The 26,531-nt window shown below is 42.9% G+C and overlaps 1 protein-coding gene across 30 annotated transcripts in view; it reads right to left on the bottom strand.

Moving 5' to 3' along the window:
* Erc2 (ELKS/RAB6-interacting/CAST family member 2) overlaps nucleotides 1–26,531 on the bottom strand; it is an 860,860-nt gene that overhangs the window by 454,194 nt on the left and 380,135 nt on the right. For all 30 annotated transcript variants that reach the window (XR_010058279.1, XR_010058280.1, XR_010058281.1 and 27 more), the window contains one exon: nucleotides 640–777. Coding sequence is in view for 26 of the 30 variants with exons in the window: in XM_063275106.1 (XP_063131176.1) it covers nucleotides 640–777 (138 nt within the window). In the remaining 4 variants the exon portion in view is untranslated. The remainder of the gene's footprint in view (nucleotides 1–639; nucleotides 778–26,531) is intronic.

Raw genomic sequence — 26,531 nt, 5'->3', positions numbered from 1 at the left:
TTTGTGTCCTACCTGGTCCTTCTAGTTCTCTGAGTTCTCAAGTCATCATCCCCTAAACATAACAAAAGCCACCAAGTGGGGGCTTTTATCACACCAGTTTCACAGGTGAAGAAACTAAGGAGCTCAGAGGCTAAGTGCCTCACCCCAAATAGTGACTACAGGACCTAGGATTCGAGCTCACACAAGCTGTCTACCCAGGTCACATTTTTGACTCAGAAGAATTAAATCTGTGAACAGAAGATCACACCTTGAGCAAAAAGGAACAAATGCAAAATGAGAGGCAGAAGAGAACATGACACATTTGAAATCTAAAAGTCCAACAAAGCTGTAACCCAGAAATGAGGAAAAGACAAGCACACGGCAGAGGTCCTGACCAGAAGAGGGCCTTACCAGGAAGGATGTGCAACTCTATGGGGCAGGCTAAGGGTCTTATCATCCAAAATTTAGTGATAGAGTTAGTGGATGTTTTATCAGACAGCCAAGGGTGATGGTGTTTTTCAGTTTCAACACGATGCCTGCAGTGTGCCGGGATGAGGGGCGGAGTAGGGACAGGGAAATCCAGGTGTGTTTGCATGCATTTGGATCGACTCCACCCTGTGCTGTTTCTCTAAAGTTTGAGTCATGGCAAGGCAAGCGCACCTTTTCCGACAAGGCCTCCTCCAGAGTGGCCAGAGCAGTGTCAGTGTTGCTGGAGTCCGTCTGCAGGGACTTCACTCTGTCTTTCAGGTTGGTCAGTTGTTTGTCCTTATCCCTAAGTTGTTCTTGCAAGTTTTCAATCTAAAAAGAAAGATCAACACGTTTAGTGCTCGTCTTCTACGTAATTAAAGCCAAGTTACCTGAGGACATCTCTTTCTTATTTTGTTTGTGTAAGACCCCGGTATGTGGGTGTCACGACACCAGTATTATTGAGATTACATTGGACTTAGAATCAAGAAAAATTGTGAGATCTTGATCCATTTGTTGCAATTTTCTATTTACAAGCAGAATGCTGCCCATACAAATACAAGACCCCGCATCATTTAAATACTATTATTTCTCTGTTTCTACCCATTTAACCACACTTTTAAGGTGCCAGTCCATAGACCTTGCCATAGTGAAACAGAAGAGCATTCCCCCAGGATTAATTCATTCACTGGGCAGACACTGAGCGGGTGCCCATTCTTTACTAGGCAGAGCCTACACAGTCACCCACTCAGTCCTTTTATCCAGCAAGAAACTTTGTGATATACCAAACGTTGTCAAGTGGCTGTTTCAAAGTGACTGTATGGAAGCCAAGTAGGTTATCACCAGCAGACTGCTAATGGGAAGAACTCGTGATATAAGTCATATGCAACAAGGACTAAACACTCCATTTGGCACCCAAGTCAGATGCTGGCAGACAACCAGGCCCTTTTATCCAGTATCTGCATCCCGAAATAAACACAGAAAACAGCCGATTATGAGGTCTGCCTGGCAGCAGCAGCAAGGGCCGTCTCCTAGGCATTCCGTCCACTATCATTCATGTTTTTATTCTCTGCTTTCAAACCATGTATTTCTTATCTAAGGTTTTCTTAAGCGCGCTATGCAAACAATTTATTCATATTAAGGGTTTTTTTTTTAAATGACAGGGAAATAAAGCAGTTCGACTCCAAGATAAGTCCATTCAAAATATTTGTATTCTGCACCCAGCTTTCTCAGGGACTCATTCCAAATACACACTTCACACCGGGCTGCTCCAGCAACTCGGGAGATGACCTGACTCCTTCCATTGGAATCCAGAATGGCCGTGTAAACAATGTTGGCGTAGTCATGAAAATGGAGAGATGGCAAGTAAGGGGCCACGAGAGCAGCTCTGAAGAATCCAGGTATGGTAACTTGTGCTAGGGCTCTGAGAGGTAGGGGCTTAGAGCAGGAAGGCTCTCAGAGGTTGAGGATGGAACCGGTCCATACAGTGAGTTCCAGATCAGCCCTGTGCTACAGAGTGAACAAACACTGTTCCAAAGCAAAACACAACGTAGTTCTAAAGAGAGAGGCGTGAAGCATTTACCCCTGAGGTCACAGGACCTGGACGGGGCTGGAGGACTTTCCCAGTGCTTCAATGCATCTGAGCTAACAACAGTGGACAAAAAGGGACTGACAGAGTAGGATAAACATTTATATCCAAGAACATACCACCTTCAAAATGCCGTGCAAACATCTCAAGAATCGTCTTGGACTAGGGAAATGGTTTGGTCGTGGGAAGCGATTGCTGCCTACGTGTGAGGATCTGAAGTCAGGTTCCCAGGACTCAGGAAAAGGCAGATGTGATACCTGCCTATAATCCCAATGGACCTACAGCAAGATGGGAGGCAGAGACAAGAGAATCCCCAGACGCTTTGGGGTCAGATAGCCTGATGTACACAGTGGCCAACAGCAGAGGCCCATCTCAAGGTGGAAGGCGAAGATGGATGCTTGAGACTGTCCTTTGACCTCCACAGGCAGGACACTGCATGCACATTCATACAGATACACACTTTCTTATAAAGGAGACTCAAGAGGCTACAAAGCACGGAATGGAATGCAGAAGAGTCTCTTGTATAACTTACATAAAAAATTAAAACAACAGCAAACAGAGAACAACTCTCTAAATAGACACACGCACCAGGAAGTAAACATCATAGGAGAGACATGGTCTTGAAGGCAGGTGGCAGAACAGAACTTCTGGTGTTTACTGTTAGAAATTTTGAACATCTCCTACTTAAAATTTCAAACCAAGTAGGCTTTTAAAAACAAATGAGGCTTGGTGGTGCTGGGGCAGGATCGCCAGGGAAGGTCGGGGGCAGGGTACAGCAGTTAAAAGTACTTGCTGCTCTTGCATAGGCTCCCAATTCAGCCCCCAGCACCTAGGTCAGGTGACCCACAACCACCTATAACTTCAGCTCCAGAGGACCGGATGCCCTCTTCTGGCCTGCTCTCACAGAGACAAACACACAAGCACATATGTACATGAGTAGAGATAAAAGGAAATCCTTAAAACCCAGCTAGCGAGATTGATTGATCAGGGAGTAAAGGCAGATGTCACCAAATCTGACAACCTGAATTCAATCCCAGGGCCCATGTGGTGGAAGAAGAGAATCAACTCCTGCAAGTTGTGCACTTACCCCCACGTGTGTGCTGTGACACAGACATTTTTGCACACATTCACTAACACACAGATAAATGCAATAAAATAATATAAAATGCAAAATACACAAATAGTAATGAACAAATGCCGTAAATGACTAGCAACAATGAATTGTCCGTGTGCTACAGCGTGGGGACAGTCTTTTCCCCCAGAAAGGTCCTTCTGGAAGCCGGCTCCTCAGCATGCTGAAGCTGAGACGTGGTGATGTCACGGTGGCGATGTCATGGAGGCTCTACCCTCATGAGTAGATTATACCTATTCTCACTGGGTGGGCTTCATCTCAGTGAACTTTCTAAAGAGCAGTTTGCTATCACAAAGCAAGCCTGTCCCCCTTCCAGTCACCTGTCACTATGTGACCACACAGGATCAGATTGCCCCCAGTACGATGCCACCCCGTCACGCTGTGCTGCGGCCATTATGCTGCCAGGAGGAGAGGCTTGACGCTGCTGCAGTGCTGTTAAGCATCCAGAACTAAAACTATTTCCCCTGTTGTACAGAAGGCGCCATCATTGGCATTTTGTAGGGTAGCACAAAATAAGACAAGTCACATCAAGTTATATGCAATGAAATTGATACGAAGGTATTTGAAGTCCCCATTTCACCCAATGGCAAATTAAGCAGAAACTTTAGAATCTGAAGAGGAAAAAGCATAATGTAAAATAATGCAACATTAACTTGGTAAAAAATTAAGTTCCTCCACAGAGCAATATATGTATATGCTATATTGTATATATTTACATATATATGTATAAAGTATATGATTACACATCACTATGAATTTTTTGACAGTAAAGTGAATTTTATTTTCTCCCATGTTTTCCTGTATCTTTGAATTTCTTTTCTTTGAAGGTAATAGACAAAAATACTTTCAACCCAACTATAAAACAAAACAATGTTATGAAAATAAGTTTTGAAGTAAGTTTTACTTCTTAAAGGGACTTATTAACATGAAGAAATTTTCCTTTTACCTCCAAAAAATTAAATTATTTCTGAAAATTAAACTTTAGGAAGCTGGCAAATATAAAATTTTGCATCTATTAGGACATTATTATACACTTGTCTCAAACTGTTATGATGCTTACAAAAAATGACTGAGATGTATTTCTTGAAAGTGCGAAGCTCCACAAAGTTCAAGTAACAGGAACTGGTTATGGAGCAAACTGAAAACCAAGGTTAGGATTGGGAGTCTCAGAGACAGACTTTAAGAAACTTCATCTTTTACAAAGATTCGATTCACTTTGGAACGTAGAGAACTCACTGGCCATTCTGACTTTTGGAATGAGAGACAGATCTGTGTACCCCAAGGCTGAGAGACAGGTCTATGTACCTCAGACCTGAGAAATACCACACTCGCCATTGAAAAAGATGTTTCTGGTCACAGCCACCCAAAACAGTAACCATATTGTGTCCAAAGCAAGAGCTGCACTTTCAGAGTAGATCCTTGGAGAACAAGCAAGGAACGTCAGCATTCAGACCCTTCGGATCACATGGCAACCCTAATCTTAATGGGTTTAAGCTAACTTCTAAAACCTTACACTCCAAGACTATCAGAGACCTTGACTCTCAGTTGGTCAGGCAAGATTCAGATAGATTGGACTTCATTCTAAGGATCCTTTATCCACTCCCTTCAAGAGGTGGTTCAAAGCCAGAGGGAGGACACAGCACATGTGTAGCTGGAGCGAGATCCTAGATTCAATGCCTGGTACTGCCAGAAGAAACAGAGAGAGAGAGAGAGAGAGAGAGAGAGAGAGAGAGAGAGAGAGAGAATATTTACTTGCTCTCCCACCAAATCCTACACTGGCTGCCATTTTGACAAACTATGCTACCAGGAACGGACTGTACAGCCTTTATCTGCTCCCTGTACTTGGAGAGCTCTTCCCATTCTCACTCTGTACCTGCTCAACTCTGACTGAAACCTTTAGATGCCAACACATTCCCTTCAGAAAGCCTCTTCTGCCCCACGAGCTCTGCCCCTCTGAACTCTTTATACATTGTTGGGATTGCCTTGTCAAAGGCTAGAGAGGCAGCTGAGGGCTCAGACTGTCTTCTCACGTGATTAGCTCTGCAACTCTGCTCGGCTAAGACAAGGACTCTCACTTGAACATCTCTGGCCGTTAATTTGTTTAATAAAGTAGGGAAGAAGAAAGGGGTGTGGCTACTAAAGAGACTGCCTTATAAAGAGAAGAGACCAGAGCAGCGAATGTTGGGTTCCTTTGGCTCTGGGTCTCTAGAAAGAAGAGATAAAAAGTGACAGGTAAGGTCTTTATAGAGGTTCGTGCTATAGCATGCTTACCCATGTAAGCTTACCCAGAGGTGCCCTTCTGTTTTACTTTATGAGACTCTGAAACTCAATTACTAAAAAGTCTCTCTTTTTTTTTTCTTAAGACATATTTCCAGAATTTTGTCATCCATACCTTGGTATTAATTTAAAGTTATTAGCTGAAGCTACAGAGACAAATTTAAACTAATTGATGATGATGATGATGATGACGACGACGATGATGATGATGACAATGATAACAGGTAAATTTTAAAAGTTACCAGAAAGGCAAAGATTATATGAAAAGGCCAGAATTCTAGGCCTAAAGTTCTGACACAAGTGACCCGGGGGAGATGTTACTCTGAGTGGCAGACAGCAGATATCTGGACTTTGGGGCCAACTGCTATATTACATCACTACCCATCACCAGAGTGGAAGCATGCCATCAAATTCCCAGCATTCTAACAACTCTGACAGGTGCATTTCATTAAATAAAAAGCAGAGGCAAGATTAAGCCAATAGCCTAACAGCAGAGAGGCTGAGAATGCAAACATTGGGCGTCCCCACCTTCTGGAGTGAGATGATCTTGTGAGTCAGTAGGATAGCTAGACTCTGCTGGTCAAACAACCAACTCACATCTACAATATCTGTGGAAAACTCCACTGTTCCAGATCCAGCAGACCCAGCAGACGTAACGCTTTAGAGAAACACAGATGTTATCCTTTCTCTCTCCTACCATTTCTTACGATATCAACTGTGCTGACTTGATAAATATTTAACATTCGTTACTTTTCTCCATTTCTACAATGCTGTGACTCTGAAGATGTAACATCGACACGTTCATGAAGAACGGGACCCTCAGACGGGCTTATTGCGCTGAGCACAACTGACTAGAGATTCCTACAAATTGTTAAGCTGTCCAATAGTTCAGTATTCTCTTTTCCGAGGAGTGCTCCCTGTATCACCGTGGCAGCCTCTTCAACCACGCACCCATTTAAAGACATTAAGGTGTTTCCAGTTTGGGCTCTTATAGGTATTTTACTTCAAACATTCACATACAGTTTGTGGGGTTTTTGTACCTTTGAAAGAAGTTTTCACTACTCTGATATAAATGCTACCCCAGGATGATCTCTAGATCATATGAAAGTTGTTTTTATTATGGAGAACACTATTGAAGTACTCTTTAAAAGCAATGGATCTTAGCCTTCTTAATGCTAGACCCTTTAATATAATTCCTTATGTTTTGGTGATTCCCCCAACCAAAAACACGTTTCATTAAGACTTAATATCTGTAATTTTGCTACTGTTCCAAACTGTAACATAAATATCTGATATTCAGGATGTTTGATATGCCTCAGAGGGGTCTCTACCTACAGGTTGATAACCACTGCTCTTAAGTTTAAACATTTCACTAGTAACTCTTCAATGTCACTAGTTGTGATTTTAGTGACTCTGATAGGTGGCCTTTTACTCTGATTTCCTCAATGGCTAATGATTTAAATATGTTTCAGACACGTACCTCCTCAATGAAACGTCACTTCATGCCTTTAACCCGTTTTCCTAATGGATTATTTGTGACGATTCTGTTTCACCATTGACTCCTAAGGACTCCATGTGTTCTGCATATCTGTCCTTTGTTACCTCGTATGCTTTACAGTGACGTGTTCCAAGTCTCTGGCTTATCTTTTAGTCTTCTTGACAGGAGCCTGATTTCTACTGATGGGAGAGAGGTTCACTAGTGATGCGTGCCCCACAGTCAGGGATCTTCTGGCAAAGACGAGCCAGGCATTCTGAGTTCAGCACTCAGAGCAGGCAAGGTATGATGGCAGACAGGCTGCCCTGCCGGGCTTGCTGATGACACTTTATGGACTGACTGGAGCATTGATAAATGTCCTGAGCTACCCTTCCCTTCTTCCTTCTCTCCTCTGCCCCTTCTTTCCTCTGCTGCTTCCTGTTGGCAGAGGTTTTGTGACAGGGTTCTGGGACAGTAGTCTGGAACAGGAAGGAACCCAAGGGAGTCCCTAGGATTTGTTCAGGAAGTTCCCACAGAGCTCCTCCCTGCCTGCCTTCAGAGTCTTTTATGATTACTGATATAGTTCAGAGCTAATAGGACTTAGGGAACTTATGCCATCTTGTCCTAGAACTGAAAGCCGCTGAAAGCCACTAAAAGCTTTTTGCTAAAATGAATTATTTCACTTACTCCCAAAGATCTCACCATTGAAATAAATCTGAGAAGCCGGTAGAGCAAAGGTTCATGTCTGCTCTGAGTGGGGAAGCCTAACTCCGACTTCAGCTTACCTTAGCTGTTCAGATACCTGGCAGAACCCCAGGCTCTCAGCCCTCTTCCTGAACCAACACAGTTGAGGACCCATTGCCACCAGAGGGTAGAAGGAAGAGAGTCAGGGTCTAGCTGGGGGACAAAGAAAAGGTTTCCAGAAGATGCTGTCTCTGTGCTTCCCTCTCAGGATGGAATCTCCATGGAAAATACATTCAAACAAGCTCACTCTGATGGGAAGTCCTGGGCTGGCCAAGATGCCAGAAGAGAGATTTGCATCATACCACTAAAATTTTGTATTTTCAATCATGGGTTGGCACACAGTAGGTCTAAAGCAAATATTCTTTGACTGAAGCCAAAAAAAAAAAAAAGTGACCATTTAAATACTGGGTTAAACTTGGCTCAGATTACTTCCTCCCGGACAATTTTCTTGAGAACAACCACATCATGACACCCTGTGGAATACTTGAGACACTGCATAATTACAGCTCTGCTGAGAGCAGAGTGGATGCAGAGGTAACACAAAGGAAACAGCTCCCCAAGGCACATCACTGGTGTTCAAAGGTTTCCAATGTTATCATCCACAGCCTAACCCCATGGTAAGTAAGTAAGGTATTTGAAAACGAAGGGGGGTGAGGGGGACAACTGCTTCCCACGCTTGGCAGTTCTCAGGATTCCAGAGCATTTGTGATTTCCTTCTTCTTAAAACTAATTTTAAAATGTTAACCAAGACAGTATGTGCTCAAGTTAGTATGGAATTTTGTATAATTTTTCCTTTAGACATAAAACGAAGTAAGCAGTAAATTTGAAACATCCCCACATTGTTCTAAAACAGAACATTCGTTTAAAATCCAATGATAAAACGGCAGAGTCCAGGGCAGCCTCCAGAGGTCCTCCCAAGATGACACCCTTCAGGGTTCACACTGTAGACAAGGTCCTTGGTGCTCTGACCATGGCTAACAGCCAGGCAGAGAGGACAGGGGAGGTCTTGAAGCCTCCTCGGCAGGGAGAAACCCCGACGTCACAAAATTCATTTTTACTGAATGGACTGATGAAAGGATTTACTTTTTTCCACATAAAATTCTGGTAGTCCATTAAATTTAATGTGTAAAATACTATTTTTTTTTCATATTCTGTCCACCCTCAAATAAAAGGCGAAGTTTGTGCAGTGGCCTTGCACTCAGCAAAGGAACATTTGCATACGTGTCTAACGGGAAGTGACTGGAAAAGTTTTATGACACTAATTTTATCTGAAAGTCTACGGCCGAGATGTGTTGTACAAATTGGGAGTAAATTTCAACCATGCCTGGACAGAGCTTTCATTTTTATACTCCTCCTTGTTTGTTCTAATGGCATCTGACACCAGGGAGTATTCTGCCCATTAGAATATGCAAAGCCCTCTGAGAAAAAGAAGAATGAAAAAGAAAACAACGGGATACACAGGAAAACTGTCTAACAAATCCTTTAAAATCTCACCCCAGTCACAGATGATTCGGACTCTTATCCACAATGTGTCAGTTCCCCTCAGACTCTTGCAGGTGGACTCCCTTTTAACCCTCGTGCATTGGTGTCTACTCTAACTCTGTTTGAAACTTGAAGTTTAGCTGACAAGATACTGCCTGCCTCCTGGGCCTTGCTTTATTGCTAGTTAATCCCTATGCTAAAATGCAATTGCAACAAACTTACAACTGGAGTGTGCCAGCTAATCTTTGACTGTTCAAATAATGTGCATTTTAGTAACTAAAAATTGACATTAAGGTCACGTAAAGACATCATTAAACTCTGAGCACAAAGATCCCTTCTTGTCCCCATGCTGTCAATAAACAACATGACAATCTTGTCACATTTTTGGCCACTGTCTCAGGAATGTATCTTAAGTACTCAAAGGATTAAATTAAATCTCACCTGCAGACAGGCTTTACAATTCCGGCAGAAACCTTAGTTCTCAAAGAAAAATTACTTTCATTATCTTAAGTTAAAACCAAATATTCTGTCTTCGGGAATTTGCCGGAAAATAGCAGAATCCAAGAAAACAGCTTGAGAAAACTTCAAGAGAGTTTGCTCTTTAAGTCCTTGTCTGAAAGAATTATTTAAGGGAAAATTCCTTTTAGCAAATATTTTCTCAAGGTCATGCTAAGACAGCTAAAAAAAAAAAAAAAACTGTATCGTTTAAATTACTTCAATGATGCCTTTCCCTGATTTTGACTTCATTCTTGGGGGTTGAGGACTTTGGGTTTTCTTTGAGAATAATTTTATTCCTGCCTACTATTTTGAATTGGAACTGTCTACGGGCTTTTGTTTTTTTAAAGAGATTTATAATTTTGAGTCAAACATTTAAAATATATGCAAAGAATAAAAATGTAAGATGTATCGCTTTATTTAAGCTTAAAAGTAAGAGAAGGGACTGGTGAGAAATTAAAAGTATGTGTGCATGTAAATGAAAATGACAGCGCTTCAGTGCTCATGAAACTGCTTTCCAACTTAAAGTACGCCATGCACTTTAACAAAAGCTCGACGGGGTGACTGCTGTCCTGGCAGAAGCTGCCCTAGTAAGAAAGCATTTCAACAACCCCACATGCATGCATGTGTGCACTCCTGCCTGCCTGCATGCACATGCGTGCCCACACACACACACACACACACACACACACACACACACTCATACACACACACACAGAGAGAGAGAGAGAGAGAGAGAGAGCATCAACTGTATTACCCCAAGAGTAAATGGGAGCAGAAGTAGGACACAGTCAATTTCTGGATTCTTGTATCATCTTCTTCCTAAATGGACAAAATCCTGACTCTTTCTCCCCAAATCCAGTACAACCCCAGCGAAAGAACAGGAACTATCTGACTGAAAAGAATGAACGCTTTGTGTCAAGGAACCTACACCATTTATTTGCAGGCAATTTATTTTGTTATTGGTTTGTATCCTAAATAAATGTTCTGTCCCCTACAGCAAATGTTCCATTTCAAAGCACAGTAACAGATGCAAGAAATAGAAGCCAGCGAGGCGATAGTCCTTGCGGCTGTAGGATGTACTCTGTGGTAGATTGGAGAAAATAAAAGAAGGCAAACAATCGCACAATGTGACTACGAATAAATGGGTCTGCATGAATTTCACCATCGACACAGTCTGTGAAGCCAGTCTGTCTCGCATTACAATTCACGTTTAAGTTACAACCGGAGCTTTACGATACAGGGATTGAAGTATGTCTCATACTGCACCGTCTGTAAAGGAGGCCCCTGTTAATTGACATTTAAGAATTGAAGGATCTACTTGCAAACTAACTTTGTATTTTTGATCTTAGATAAGAAGTACACATGAGTAGCAGTATGTCTCCACTTAGATATTTGTCCAGTCTTTTAACTTAGTGTTATTTTCTTATGATTCATACATTTTACCTATTCTTAGTAAGTCTGGGCCCAGCCTTAAACTGTAAGAAATGCAGTTTTAAATGGTTTCCACAAGCCTGGAAGATGGCTGAATTTCTTTCTTCCATTTGAATTATCCTACATGCAGTAGTTCTGAATAAAATCCCCCCCCACACACACACACACCCTACCTACCCAGTAACTGTGACAATCTTTCAACATTTATCCTATGTGAAAAATTAATGTGAAATAATTACTAGAAATGATTATTTTTGCCATGGGGCTAAGGTGAAGGAATATTTGTAGGTATATGCCGATCACGCGTAAGAGTGGGTTTCATTTTGAAATTACACACATGAACAGAATGTAGTTTGATGATGCTCACTCCAAGCCCCTCCCTTGCTCCCCTCCCCCTCCCCCTGCCCCGCTTCCTCCTCTCACCCAGCCTCCCCTCTACTTCCGTGTCTCTTTGGTTTGCCTTTTAGGTGTTTGCTGTTTGCATGGGGCACCAAAGGAGCTTCACTAGGGTTGCTGGACAGGCACCTTACCGACAGCCGCATTACTTTCTAACACACGTTGTGTGAGATTCTTCACTGAAACAGAGGAAGGGGCAGCCAGAAAGATCACAGGACGGTAACTCAGCATCCTCTAAAAGGAAGCAACAAGCAAACGTCCGTGCAACTGGGAACAGCCAGAGGCCCCAGCAGGGTCTCCTATTCCAATCATACATCGGCAAACACACAGACATATATGTGCGTTTATACTCAACTGTTGAAGTATTAAAATATCCATCGTGCTGTAGCTTCCGGTTTGCTGGCGTATGAGAACTATTCAGATAGCAGCTGGTTCTGAGATGCTTGCGCCCAAGATCAGAGTCGCTTATGGTCCGGGGAAGAGTTCAGTTGCAATTGCCTGGGGAACTAGTTTGGTTTGTGATTTAATCTAGTAGATCTTTTCCTCAAGCATTGGAACCAAACACTTGTATTGCAAATGAAGAAGATAATAGTGACAACCTATTTCTCCCCTAATCATTACTGTCTTCAAAACACTGAAGAAACAATATAGATCCTCCATAGCCTCTAGAAATTGAGCTTATTTTTTTTAAGGTCTAAGGATATAAAAGTATTATTCCAGAAGTTTTAGTCAAAACCCATCCCAGCTCCTATATACACATATACCACACATAGAGGGATCCAGGCCAGGCCTGTGCATGTGGGAGGAAGTGTCCTCTCTAAGAACACCCCAGACATTGAGGATGTCTGCATTGATTATGTGCATGTTCTGAGGTGCTCAGGGTCTGAGAAGTATCCATCTGCCTTAAAGAATCCTTCAGTTGGAAGTCACCGGTTACTTACAATCACTCTACATACAGCCAACCTCTGCTTGGAACACTTTGAAAATGAAAAGACTGAAGATGTAACAGATGCCTGTAAAAAGGTAAATTCTAGAGGTTTCAGTGTAAATGAAAGAAACTCTGTTTCATATCTCTGCATCTTAAATTCCCATTACAAGGGTCTGAGGTCTAAACTGGGACTGGGCAGACAAGGTGAAATGGTTAAGAAAGGCTTTTACTTTCTTCCTTTCAAATGTGGTGTCCCTCACTCCTTCCAGCAGTCACCAGCTGCAATTGAGAGGTCTGATTACAGCAGGGCAGAATTTACAACATCAAATAATGATGCAGGCCCGACATTCATTTGGCTAATGGAAAGGACTCTGTCTTCTGCGAAGTGTCAGGACTCCAATCTCATCTGCTAGACTGACAACTGAAGAAAACACAAACCCAGCTTCTTTTCCCAATTAAATACAGGCTCCTTACGCTTCCCTGGGAGACCGGTCCTGTTGTGCAATTGGATATTTAAAGAAGCAGTCTGCTTTTGTTTATGCACGTTTGTTTCCTATTACAAGCCAGAATGTGTTTTGCTCTTTTATTGTCCAAGGCAGCTTCCCCACGTACGATTTCAGAATCCCAGGGTTAGATGGTTGAGGGTGGCAATCAGCAGCTTGATTCGGTAACAGATGCTTGAGTCCCCTAATACCACTGGATGCCGTCTTAATCAGAGGCCACACCGAAGGGAAAGGATTCAAATCCATACGGATCCAAAGGTGTCACGTGGCAAGTCATTACATCATACTCTGCCAAAGCACGCAATTCGGGAAGTGGCTGCTGCAAGGCACGAAAGGCTCTTTCTGGAGGGTAGATCAGGGTCTGAGGCATTTGCTTAACATGTAGCATGAGCGAGCTATGAAGCCAAATGCAGCATTCAAAACACACAGCATATTGAAACAAGCCCCTAGAACAAAATTGAGGAGGAAATGGCCAGTGGTCAAGATACTGAAAGCCTGAAAAGAGTGACCAGCTCTTCCAAGGCATACTTTCAAATCCACTGTGTGTGTGTGTGTGTGTGTGTGTGTGTGTGTAAGAAAAAAAGTGAGCTGTAACTTTCTAAAACTAGAGACTCCTGCTCTGGTGCTTAACTTTCCACACTCTCCCACTAGGCTTCTTCTCTTACTTGGTTCAGTAATTGCTGGCAAGAGGGGCCACTTGCACCCTCACCAAAAGGGGCAAGTAGCTAATTATTTCTGTCTGAACCCATCTGTAGGCAAAATCAGTTGCAGATGTAGAACTGTGCCCACCAAAAGAGGGTTGCTTCTATAGCATAGGCCCGAGATAGAGCGGAATACCAAGAAAACCAAGCTACAGACCTCCACCCCTGGGGTGGGGGTTGGGGGGGGACGGCAAGGTGTAGCTATGTTTGGTTCTATAAATGTACCTTCATGGTGATTTTCTTAAAAAAAAAAAGAAAGTTAACAACAGCAAGCAAAAATGGAGATGGGTAGAAGGAAGAAAGAACGGAAAAAAAGAAAGGGGAAAGGGTGGAAGGAAGGAATTTAAGGAGACCCAGATAAACAGGTTAAAACCGTTCTCCACACTTATCTTAATCTAAATGCTGGGCCCTTAAGCTCCTTCTCTGAAATCCCCACTCTGCCTCAGTCTTCTTTTAACATGGAAGACAGGGGAAGGGAAAAGGAGCTAAAGGCAAAGAGCACTTAATGTATTCTGAAAGGGTTTCCCCCATGTTAGGCACTCTGTTTGCTGACTTAATCCTCCTGAGGAGCCTCTCAGTTGGTGATGTGATCTGTTTCGCAGGCAAGAGCTGCCAATACCAGGTAGAAAATGGAGACTTGAATCCACACTGTTAGAGACTAAACATGGTGCAGTTTAGTGCCAGTTAACTCATCAGGTACCAAGTGTTATGGAAAAGCCAACCAGGCCAGAGGAATGCTGGGGTTTGAGGCTCAGCTCTGTGCAACTGGTGCTCAGCAAGAAGGGGACAACTGAGCAGAGAGGTGGATAAAGAATCAGGAGGGAAACCTGCAAGATGCATGCCCTCCCACCTGCAGGGGCAGAAGGGACAGAACAGCTAGACGAGTGGCTCTCAACCATCCTAATGCTGTGACCCTTTAATATAGTTCCTCATGTTGTGGTGACCCCAACCATAAAATTATATCGGTGTTATTTCATAACTGTAATTTTGCTACCGTTATGAATCAGAATGTATTCTATGCTATGCGGAATATCTGATATATGACACCTGGGAGAGGGTCGTTCAGCCCCCAAAGCTGACACTACTTGCATGCTGAGAACGACTGAGCTAGAGGCTCAGGTCGCAAACCTGTCCATCTCTTGGGAGCAACACTTTTGATCTCTAATCCCATGACTGAAATCTTAGCAATGCTAAAATATTTGTGTATTCTGACCTTTACTTCCTTGTTCCTTTAGCTCACTACTGAGTGTCTATGGAGCGTGTGTGGTATGTTTTACAGACATGTTCTTGATTATAGATCCAAGCAGAACCTGCCCCATAAGATGCTCTCGGTACTGAACCAAATTCTGGGAGCTATAGGGCAACAAGCATTTAACAGAGCTTCTGAAAAGCTGGGGGCTCTCTCTGTAAGATTTCTCACAAGGGTAAGCAGGGGGAACACTTGAGACATTATAGGACAAAGAAAACCAAGAGCCTCCCGGCACTCGAGCTGCATCTTATGTGATATCAGCCCAAGAGAGAGTAGGACTCCTCTGGACAGACGAGAACACCAAGCTACTTATTCATCTGGTCATTCCATGCCTCACTGTGCCACCCAGAAGGCGGATGATGGTGCCCCTCCAGCCAGTCTTATTTAATGGACAGGTCTCAGCTGAGAGATGGAAATAAACTTGCCCAGAAACAGTGTCTTGGTTACTCTTTCCATTGTCATGAAATGCCTGGACAAAAGCAATTTAAGGGAGAAAGGATCTGGTGCGTAGTTTAAGGGTAGAGTCCACTGTGACAGTGAAATCACAGCTGGGAGAGCTTAGGACATCTGGTCGAGTTGCATCTACCCCTCACAAGCATTCCCAGAGGCCCATCGGGTAGGTGATCATTTATCATATCAAATGGACAATTAAGTTTAAGCATCACAAATAACAAGGGGTTTAAGTTGTAGTGTGAGCCTTCCATACAAACACAGAGCTATCATTCTTGTGGAGTCAGGAAAGATTTCTGCAGAAAATGACAACTACAGTGAGACGCAGGGCATGGCTCACTCATGGTTAATAGTAAGTCTGCTGGGAGAGAATTATGACAGAGACCAAGTAAAAACCACCCATAGCCTGTAGGGAGGCCACAGAACCACACAGGCAAGATAACTGTCATGGGGTGTGCCACATGACAGTGACTGTATGTTAACACAGGAAAGAACAAGCAACTGCAGTTCATCTATGTCACGGATGTCTGGTCAGAAATGAAAAACAGCAGACCACCAATTCCTACAGTAGCATGATGAATCTCAGATACTGTTGGGAGCTATGCCCTTCCCTCTCTGTTGGGCCCCCTAGTAGGACTTCCTTTACTTATATCTTTTGGCTCTTGGACATTTAATCGTTTAACCAGCTTTATTAAACAACAGGTAGATAATATAGCAGCAAAACCTATTCAGGTACATTATCATAGGCTAGCTATGGAGGATGCCTTTGGTGAGGGCCAAGCTCACCTACACATCTCCTTCCAGCCCAGGCAAGGACATTTTTGTCCTTCAGCCAAAAGAGGCCAGCATTCTTTTCTGCCTGCTGTCCTGATGCCTTTGCTGAAACATCAACCAATCGTCACCCCTGAGTGCTGAGCTGGACAGTCAATGATAGGTAAGAGTGATATATTCACGAATAAAGGGCCTAAGACAGGAGGGCCGCCATTAGCTGCTGCCTTATCCTATGACAGACCCTGGCCACAAGATTCTCTTGGCCATGTGACAAATATCACTCCAACCTAAGATAGACGAAGCTCCTGAGGGGCTTATTCCAGGACAGCATGGCCATTTGGTCACCTTTTCATTTGAATATAAGGAAGGGGGAGATGTTGGGACCTAAGCCTTTGAAACCCTCCATTATTGATGTTTATATTATGGTTAGAGTTAAGTATGACTGGGTTCATGGAAAAATCCCCAGACATCTGCAGAAGACTAATACAAATCTGGTGGCCAGGATGAATAATGATATGATAAAGCTGTGACCTTGGTGAGAAATACATCTGATGTCAAGATGCCCAATGTGATGACCTGTAACCTTTCTGAAAAACCAACATCCTGCTGACTAATAGATATGACAAACCTGTGACCTTTCTGAAAAACTAACATCCTGTTGACATCAACTGACCACAAGAATACTATGTCCTTGGCCTGTGTAAATGTTTCCCACTTCCCCCTCTCTCTGTTACCCATGTAATGGTATAAATTTAGCCCTGGGAAAAAGTAAAATTGTCCCATTGATCAGACTCTTGTCTTGGCCTCCTTCTTCGCGTCTCTTGTTCCTCATTCTCTTCCAGGTACCCTCTGCACCCTCGTTGACAAGATACCTTATGCCATGTAAAGGAAGTTAGACCCCAAAGACTAAGTGTATGTGTATAAGACAGACTATAAGAGGCACCACTGTGAGGGGGAAGCAACAGATCAATGGTTGTCAAGGTACTTTGGTGATCAGACAGCAACAAGAGGCTGATGAGATTATAAACCTGGACTATAGGTTGATCACAACATTGTAAACATTTGTTTCCATGTGTAGAATGCACACTAACAGGGTGAACTTTCCTGGAAACTATGTCTCGGATAGTTAACTGACTAGAATTGTTCAAAAGTACTTATAGGGGCAAAAGTAGAATGGCTCGGACTTAGGGGAGGGGTAGAGCCCATGGCTTCAGGAGCTTTCCTGAGTGGCTCCTTCAGTTCTAGATACTCTCCAGAAAAAGAATAGCTCACCAGGTATTAGGTGAAAAGCCAGTGCACTGCAGAGGTTGCCTTGTCTCAGCTCAACTTGGAGCAAGAGTGTGTGTGAGTTTTCAGAGTGCATGTCTTACACCCTCCCCACCAGCCCTGCGAACTCTTCTGAACCCCAGGCACACTTGAGTCTTTGCACTGATAATCTCCCCCATCTTCACCCTCTGATATTTGACAAAGAGTTCTCTCCCTGTTGTCCTGGACATGCTCTGCCCACAGGGAGACCATCTTGTTTCTTGCAGGGACTCCCTCCCCATATTCTCAGTACCTACACTACTTTTAGATACAACTCTCACCTGTAGTTAGGCTATTAGCTCTAGCATTTCTGCTTTAATTTCACTTGTTGACTCTTGTTTTCCACTGATCCAAAAACTCCATGGAGTCTTATCCATCTCACCCTAGGTCATATTCCTTGTGCCTAGCACAGTATCCTCAATATAGGATCACCAAACGAATGTCAGGAAATATCAAGTCTGCAGGAAATGGTTGTAAACATCAAAATCCTTCTAGTAGTTCATGATGTCTATGAGTGCAAAAATGGTTAACTTGACATAAGAATTCTAAGGGTGCTAAATTAGCACATGCCTTTTATTTGTAGCTGACAGCTCTCTAACTGGACTTAAGGCCCACTCAACAAGAAAAAAGCCTAAACAAACACCCACCCAGGGCTAGGAAGGTCATGCGTCTTAGAGGAGGATCTACTTTCATCACTTTACTAAACCAGAATGATTCTTAACTGCATTCTAGATAGATAGATAGATAGATAGATAGATAGATAGATAGATAGATAGACAGATAGATAGATAGATCCACAAGTTAAGTATAGCTTTCATCCTTCATCAAAGAAACTTCTTTGTAACCAAAAGAAACCATTATAGAAAACCATAGCAATCAAAATGCAGAGAGCATGTGATTCTGGGATGCCTAAGCCCAACCGATACATCTACAACATAACTCCCACATCAAAGGTTCACAGAATTTGATCATGGAAGAGAGATCTAGAAATATTTTAAGAGCCAAAGGAACAGTTATCGGTCGTGAGAGTACATCTTCTAGAAATGACAGGAGAGCTACTCCCATGACATCTCACCAACAGAGCTGCTTAAGTAAGACCTGGACAAGAAGACACTGGTAGTCATGCTCTTGTAGGAGGAAGAGAAAAATCTCTCAGGATACTACCCTACAGAAAAGGACTACATATAACTGAGAAACATGGAGATAATTATATTTATGGAAATAATCTTCTATAAAAAAGGGGCTCTTTAACTGGTTATCTAATACTAAGTGGTCAAGTCCTGAAATTACAAACATACAAGTAACATTATATGAACTGAATGGTTTCATTTAAATATTTAGGAAGATAGATAATAGACAGACAGACAGACAGACAGATAGACAGACAGACAGATAGACAGACAGACAGATAATAAAAAGAGGCCATGAATCTGGGAGCAAGAGCAAGGAAGGCATGTGAAAGGGATTTGGAAGGAAGAAATGAAGAGACAAATTATAAATAATTATATTTTAATTTCAAAAGGTTACCAATGAATCTTAATTATTCTGAAGCAGTTGGGAAAGTGAGACACTCTGGTGAGACTACTTGCATTTCTTCCCTGATGTAGACAGCTGCCCCAGAGCGGATGCTTTCTAGCTCAAGAGGAGGGGCCTGGCAAGTTGAATCTGTTTCCAGCTCAGATGTTTCTCTGGGCCTAGTACTTAATGGAAAACTCTACCCTGCTGGTTGCAGAAGGAATATAACTGGTACTTGAGACATTCAGTGAGAGTGGCAATGATAGTTTACCAAGGCTCTTCCTGAACTCAGAAGCAGTAAAATGAAAAGACTCACCACCAGCCTAAGATGGTTTCTACATTTTCATTAAAAGCCCCCATTTTCAGGGGCATACGTGATAAGCCAGTGGGAAAATTCAGTCTTCACTTGAAACATGGCAAATGGTGGTGCTTTGTTTTTACAGGTAATTTTGAGAAACAGAAATAGAGATGACCTTTAGCCCCTTGTCAGTTGACAAGATCTGACCAAAAAACAAAATGACTTCGTGTTTTTCAAATCCTCCTTAAAAGCAGAAAACGTCTTCCACATTCATCTTCAGAATCAGAGCATATACATGGAGCCTCTTCTTACAGAGAAATCACAAAAATGTGGACTTGGGCATGACAGAATGGTGTCCATCAGCGCAACACTCTAGGCAGCCATCAACAAAATACGCAAAAGTAGCTTGGTCACATTCATTTGTCATTTAGTGTCCTAGGATATAGGGAACAGCACCTCCTGCTGTTCCCTAGACATGGTAAATTGGACATAAATTACACTGTCAAAGGTTGCATACAGCTACAGAGAAAACTAGTCCTTAATAAATGTGGGCAGTGCACAGACTGTCCCTTATATTACTTTTAGCCAGGAAAGAAAGAAAGAACGAATGGAAGGAAGGAAGGAAAGAAGGAAAGAAGGAAGGAAGGGAGGAAGGAAGGGAGGGACAGAGGGAGGGAGGGAGGGAGGGAGAGAGGGAGGGAGGGAGGGAGAGAGGGAGGGAGGGAGGGAGGGAGGGAGGAAAGAAGAAAAAAAGGAGAGGAGGGAGGGAGGGAGGGAGGGAGGGAGGGAGGAAGGATGCTACAACTGTTGTAGCCAGGAAGACTCAGCTTTCCAGTCTAGTTTTAACCTACCTTAGGTCATAGTTAAATAGAGACCAGCATCTCAGAAGGGCAGCTATGTGGTAGGGCGTCATATCCATACAGAGCAGTTCCCAGCTCTCCAACTGGTTTTGTTAAAAGAAAAATAACTGATACTTAGCCACATCTTCTCACAGATATAATATCTATAAATGTTTTAGTGCTACGAATGGCAGAGTACCTGGAACTGGAAGAAAACATCTGATAGGCCCTGTGCAGTGGATGTGAGACAAGACTTCTATGTACTTCTAGGAAGGTTAGTTAACTTCGTTGAGCCTCAGGTTTAGGTGCTATAACATGGGAAGGCAGTAGTACGTTATTCCACAGGGACACAGATGTATCATTAGCACATCTGCAGCAAGCCAGGGAGATGGAGCTTTAAGAGCCCATGACTGCAGACATTTAATATAGTGAGAAATGCTACTCTTCATATGTTCATATGAACTAATAGCCACAGAGCCCCTTTCCTAGGAAGACATGAGAGGCTGTAGGCAAGCCCTGAAGGAGAGAAGCTGGAAGAGACTCGAACTCCACTGTGCTCTGCTTAGGGATGAAGGTTGGACTGAGGGAGGCAGATGACCCAGAAGGAGACATGGTAAAAGAGGACTGCAGAAGTTATTGAACTGAGAAGGCAGATGGCTAACAGAGAGCCTACCTGGGAAATCACTTCTGGCTCAGGAACACTAGTCTATTGTCTCATGTTTGTCCTACTCTGACTGAGTATGATATAATCCTTACTGCCTTCCACCCTAACGCTTGAAGGAAGGCTGCTGCTCTCTTGCATGTACCTCTTGTGGGTAGAAAAGTAGAATTTTAAAGGAAGGTGCTATGCTCTACCACTGAATAACAAAATCATCGGATGTCCCAAAGGAAGCCAGTCGACATGCACTGTGGTAGAAAAAAAGATGAAAATTCATCTGAAGGTCCCAAGAAGGAGAAGACCGAGGAAAGACTGCGCAGGAGGTAGGTATGGGAGGGGCTTGCACTGGAGGTGAAGGTGTGAAACACACAAGAAATACAGGGTGAGTTGGTCACACACAACAAGAACTGGGCATAAGAGCCAAAACAAGCTTCCTCCACGATGCATGGCTCCTTGCCATTGGGTTCTTGTTACCATGGAGACAGAGCCACAGGAGTCTACTTCACTGCTGTCCTACTCAAATCTTTGTTTCTAGGCCTCATTTTCTCATCCATGACAGGGGTATGATGCTCACTGTCCTAATGATGTCACAGGATGTGGACAGTATTAAATGAAATAACATATCTAAAAAGGAATAAAGTCCCATCTCAGTACACGGTGGTAACAGGCGTCACGAGCTTTAGCAAATGTTACTCACGATAATTCTTTAAAATGACACTTCAAAGGTGTCAAAATGGTTTATACTCCTCCCTTCTGAATTTCAGGCAATAAGGAGGCTATCCCTTCAAAGCTGCCACGGGGAATATAAGGTGGCTAGAGTTCCCAGCTCCTCTCTAATCAGCTGAGAACTTTGGAATCACCTGGATACCCTACTTTAGGCTCCTGGTAAGATAAATGATCTAATGGCTATTGAATATAGGCAATAACTATATTCAGTTGGGTTTTAGAATTAAGGTTATACTTAATAAATTTAGAGATAATCAGGTAAAGCGTTCATCTGCACGGGAGCTACAGTCTGACAGACTGCTGTGTGTTAAATGTTTATCATGGTACATGCTCTCTGATAGGTACTCCTTCCTGTCAGTCACTTTCAACACCCGCTATACTATCTTACACTCTGAACGATCCTGAGCAAATGATACTGTGATCTTCCTCCTTCATTGGAAAACTAAGGCTTACTGTAAAAAAAATAGCGACAGCTGTTTTACACAACTTGTGAGACACTGGCTGGAGATATGGTTTGATTACTAAAGGGGGTTCTATTTCTTAAATAGTCATTTTTTTAAAAAAAAATAAAATAGTTTTATTTTCCAATATTCAAGTCAGCAAGAAAAACTGCTCCAGCAACAGTCCAAAGCCTTATTTTCAGGATATGTCGATTTTTAATCAAGTGGGGTGCCTCACACTTATAAGTCTAGCACCCAGGATGCTGATGCAGGTGGATGGATGGCTACAAGCGAGAGGCTAGCCTGGGATACATAAGTGAGTTCTGGGCAGTCTCTATCCATTTCCCCTTAGTCATTCAAAATGGCTCTCCTGTTGTGTATATGTACTTTTGTGGCAAAAGCAATTAAGATTTCATATGAAACACTGTGATTCAGTGTTGCAGCAGAGGCCAACATGGGGTTACACCATTCATAACCTTGGCAGGGACTCGGGCCTTGTAGGTAGAAACTACTTGAGCCCCACTGAATTTAATGTGATACAACAGTCCCAGTGACTAAGTCTCATCAAATAACAACTGCAACAGATTGCCAGCCAGCCAAGGGATGTCAAGGACTATGATACAGTCTCCACACTATGAAACTGGTTCCTGTGTCCCCCACAGGACAGCAGGTTGTCCTGCTTAAGAGGATAGCAGGAGGAGAAGAGACAGGCATCCTTACTCTGAGTTTCAGGGGTTTTTCTCTCCAAACAGAAGAGCACGTGAAACAAGGAATAGCCTTCCCTCCCCACAGGTAACCATACAGTGCATGGAAAGTGAAATGGTTTGATAATCTTTAGCAATAGTAAATTTTATTGTAATCCAAGGCCAAATAAAAGCAAGTCTGGTTCTGATATACAAGCCCAGCTTCTGTGTTCAGAGGAAATTTGACTACAGTCAGCAAGGCTGCTCCTATGAGCTAAGGCAGCACTTTTTCTACTCTCTAATGTCTAGGGAAACAGGTGACAGAGAGGAAATGCAGAGGTGACATGGTTGGCTTCCAGACCTGCCACTCTTGGGAGGCCCAGCAGTAGCAGCCTAGTTGCAGGAAGCCTCCTCTCCGCGGTGACTTGAGTCTCTTTCTTCTTTTCCCACCAGACTTGAGTCTCCCCTCTCTTCAGCTGTCCTTGCGCCCACGAGTTTTGAGAGCCATAGCAGTATTACGCTTAGCTCTGCCTGGCCACACTTCCACACCACCACCAACAGGAGCAGAATTGATTATAATGGGCAGAGTGGCAGTTAGGGTGCCCTCACTGAGGAAGTGCAGAGGCATTTATTGACATGAGATCATGTGACCAGGCTTTGGAGGAGGCACAAACCAGGTAAGGAACAGTGAGAACAAGGACTTGACCATCATTATCTTCCCCCAAAATTTATCTCCTAGGTAATAATGGGTGTTTATTGAGCAATGTTCCTAAGACCCCTCAGACCCCTGCCTTCCCGGGTCAGGGACTTAGCCTTTGTCCTGGGATAGTCCTTTTTCTTTAATGTTAACAACAAATGCTTTGGAAAACTTGTCCCTGCTAGGGCTCAAGATTTAATGTGATCAATACTTCAGAAATACTTCTAATGACCCTCATAAGAAGACAGACGGAAGACACACAATGTCATTTGTTCTTCAAAACACTCCCTTTATGTTGGAAGGATGCTCGTACACTTCAGCAGCAAGAGAAGGCCAATTTGCCATGCCCCAAACTGAAAGGAAGTGTCCCAAGCCAGCGTTAATGTCAGATGGGGGAAGGGGAAGGCAAATTAACAGCACAGACCAGGTCATGGGCTTGAGGTTGACCCGCAATAAATCTGTTTCTACTCAAGGCATTGTGACTAGGAGAGCTGGAGTCGCCTAGTGTCACACAGACATGGAATGAGTATGAAAGGGTATAACCTTTCAAGAGGTGAGAATAAAGACTAGCAATCACTGGTCCCTCCTCAGAACGTCTGATTAAAAAATGGATGGACATTGTGGCACTCGCTCTCTCTCTCCTTGAGAAAGGAGACTCTAAATCCTCTCTCATTGTTCCATAGGATGAAATAAGGAATGCGTTAAGGAAGAGAAAGGGGGTGGAGGGACAGAAACAGCCATCCCTCCTTACTGGTTCTGGTGAATCCTTACAGCTTCTTCATAGGACAGGCACTATGGCAGAGCTCTTAGAACTCATCCCAGAGACAGGGAGAGGCGAGAAAGGCACCAGGGCTAAGGAATTGGGTTAAGCCACAGATGAGAAAGAAGCCAACATTTGACTGTAGTTGTTTCCTCCCTCCTACTGCCCTGAAACATTTCTTAATTTTCTTCTCCCTCTTCTCCCACACATACACGATAAACAGTACCAACTAAGCCTTAATAAATTTTATCTTTGATTTTATTTACTTAAATTTCAATTGCACCAGAATATAAATGTTAACAAATTTACCATCTAATCCACTTACAGCGTTCATTTCAGAGGCCTCAAGTCATTCCACTTAATGTACCCATTGACAGGCGGGTTAGTTATCCATGGAGACTTCATCTTGCATGACTAAAGCCAGCAATTGTATAGTAGCCCTTCCGATAACATCCTTTGCCTGTTCTTCCTCCTTCCCTTTAACCTGTCAGCATCAAATCCCTGCAGCATTCCTTAGTCATGCTTTGGACTACTGAATTTTCAGTTGGGGTTTATGGCAACTGCAAATCCCCAAACAATTTTTGTTCTATGGATATAAAAAAGGACCCACTTTACCAATAGGAAGATTGTATGAGGATAAGAATGAGCTATTCATTCCATGAGTTGCTGGCACTCCTGGTACACGGTAGGTACCTATGTGAACATCTAGAACATCAGCCCACATGACATACACAGATTCCCATCCAAGTAGAAGTAGATGACAGTGTAGAAAAGGTACAATGTTCTGTAAAAAAAAAACCAAACATCCAAATAGAAAAAAGAAGGATGAGTGGGATAAGGGTGGAGTAAGGAAAAGCAGGCTCCACTCCTCTAAGGCAAGAGGAGGCCTTCACTGAGAGGTTACAATAGAGCAAAGACCTGCAGGAGATAAGGTAGCCACCTACAGAGACGTGAAGTCCATACAGAGCACCTGGCACAAAAGAGTCACTCACTGAATAGCTGAGAAATAACTCAGAAATAAAATACCAATCCTGGCACTAAGGACAGTCATAAACGTCTTCCTCATCTTCTCTCGGGATGCCTGGTACAGTTACAGAACTAACATGTACTGACTCACTCAATAAACATTTATTGCTGTGACTGCTGTGGCCAAGTACTCCCACCGGCTGGGACACTCAGGGGTGGAAAGCACCAATATGAGCTGCATTTTTAACCAACTCTACATGGAATGGGCAAGGTGGGACTGTAAAGACCAGTTCTGGAGTTTTCAGGTCTGGAAAGGCATTAAGGAATTGCCTTGAAGTGATAACATGTACCACCAAGTGACCCTTCTCACTAAGAGATGTTAGGGAACCACCATACTGGAAGAGTTTAAGATCAGGCAATTGTCCGACAGTGTGCACATCTTAGTGTGTTAGTAAGATCATGGGTGTGGTGGTGCGTTGCATAAAAGAAATAGAAATTAAAACTGAAATAGTAAAAATGACCCAATTCTTTCGTCCACTGAAAATATTCAAATAAGGGAATTTTTAAAAAAGACGTACTATTCTGCATTATGAAAATGTCCATTAAAGAAGTCTCTAAATTACTAAATGTCTCAAAGAGATGCTATCAATTTTATTTTCTGTAAAGTGCTGGCTCAACAAATTACCAATTCAGGCTACAAATCCCAACACCAAGGTATCCTAGGCTTGATAATCTGATGGTCTCCAGTTAGCAACTCCATTATGGAAAAGCCATCTCATAGGGTGAGGCTCATGAACCCCTTCAATAGCTACACCTTGTCTTCACACTTAGGGAGACACAGATGGTGGTGACAAGGCAGGTATACGAAGATGTAGGCAAACTCTTGTTAGTCTCTTAGTGATTGTGGCCTGTCAACTTAACTCAAACAGCAGCTTGTCCTAGGGAAAGTCCTGAGGTTGGAAGTTTCAGCTACATACCCATGATTCACCATACTTTACTCCAGGTTAGGGTCAGTACCCTCAGACACCCTGCTACTATCCCTAATCACTTCAACAGTTGGGTTAAGTCCCCAAGCCTTCTCAGGTGATGCGATGCTAATTTTATGTGTCAACTTGACTAGATCACAGTAGTCAGATGTTTTAGTCAAATATTGTTCAAGATGCTTCATTAAGGTATTGTGGGGGTGGGACATACATTTAAGTCAGGGGCCTCTAAGTAAAACAGATTAATCGCTACAGTGTGGGTGGGCCCTATTCAATCAAACAAAGGCTTGATTGAATACAGGTAAATGGCTCACCTTCCCCAACTAAACTAAGAATCAATTCTCCGGGAGCTAGCCTTCAGATTTAATCTGCAGTATCTCTTCCAGTCCTCCCATGTTCTCTAACAGACTTACTTGGAATGGATCTACAATTTACCCTTAGATCTTTAACATGTCAATGTCCCCACCAGATTTTGGACTCATCAGGTCTCCAGAATCACATGAATCAATACATTAAATTAAATCCCCGTGTGAACACATGTACCAGGACCTGTTTCTCCAGATAAACTTAAATTGCATTCATGGTCCTTTTCT

The sequence above is a fragment of the Rattus norvegicus genome, chromosome 16 (genome assembly GCF_036323735.1).
Source record: "Rattus norvegicus strain BN/NHsdMcwi chromosome 16, GRCr8, whole genome shotgun sequence".
In the NCBI taxonomy this organism is placed as follows: Eukaryota; Metazoa; Chordata; class Mammalia; order Rodentia; family Muridae; genus Rattus; species Rattus norvegicus.
Note: the sequence above shows the minus strand (reverse complement) of the source record. Positions and strands in the feature narration are given on the sequence as shown.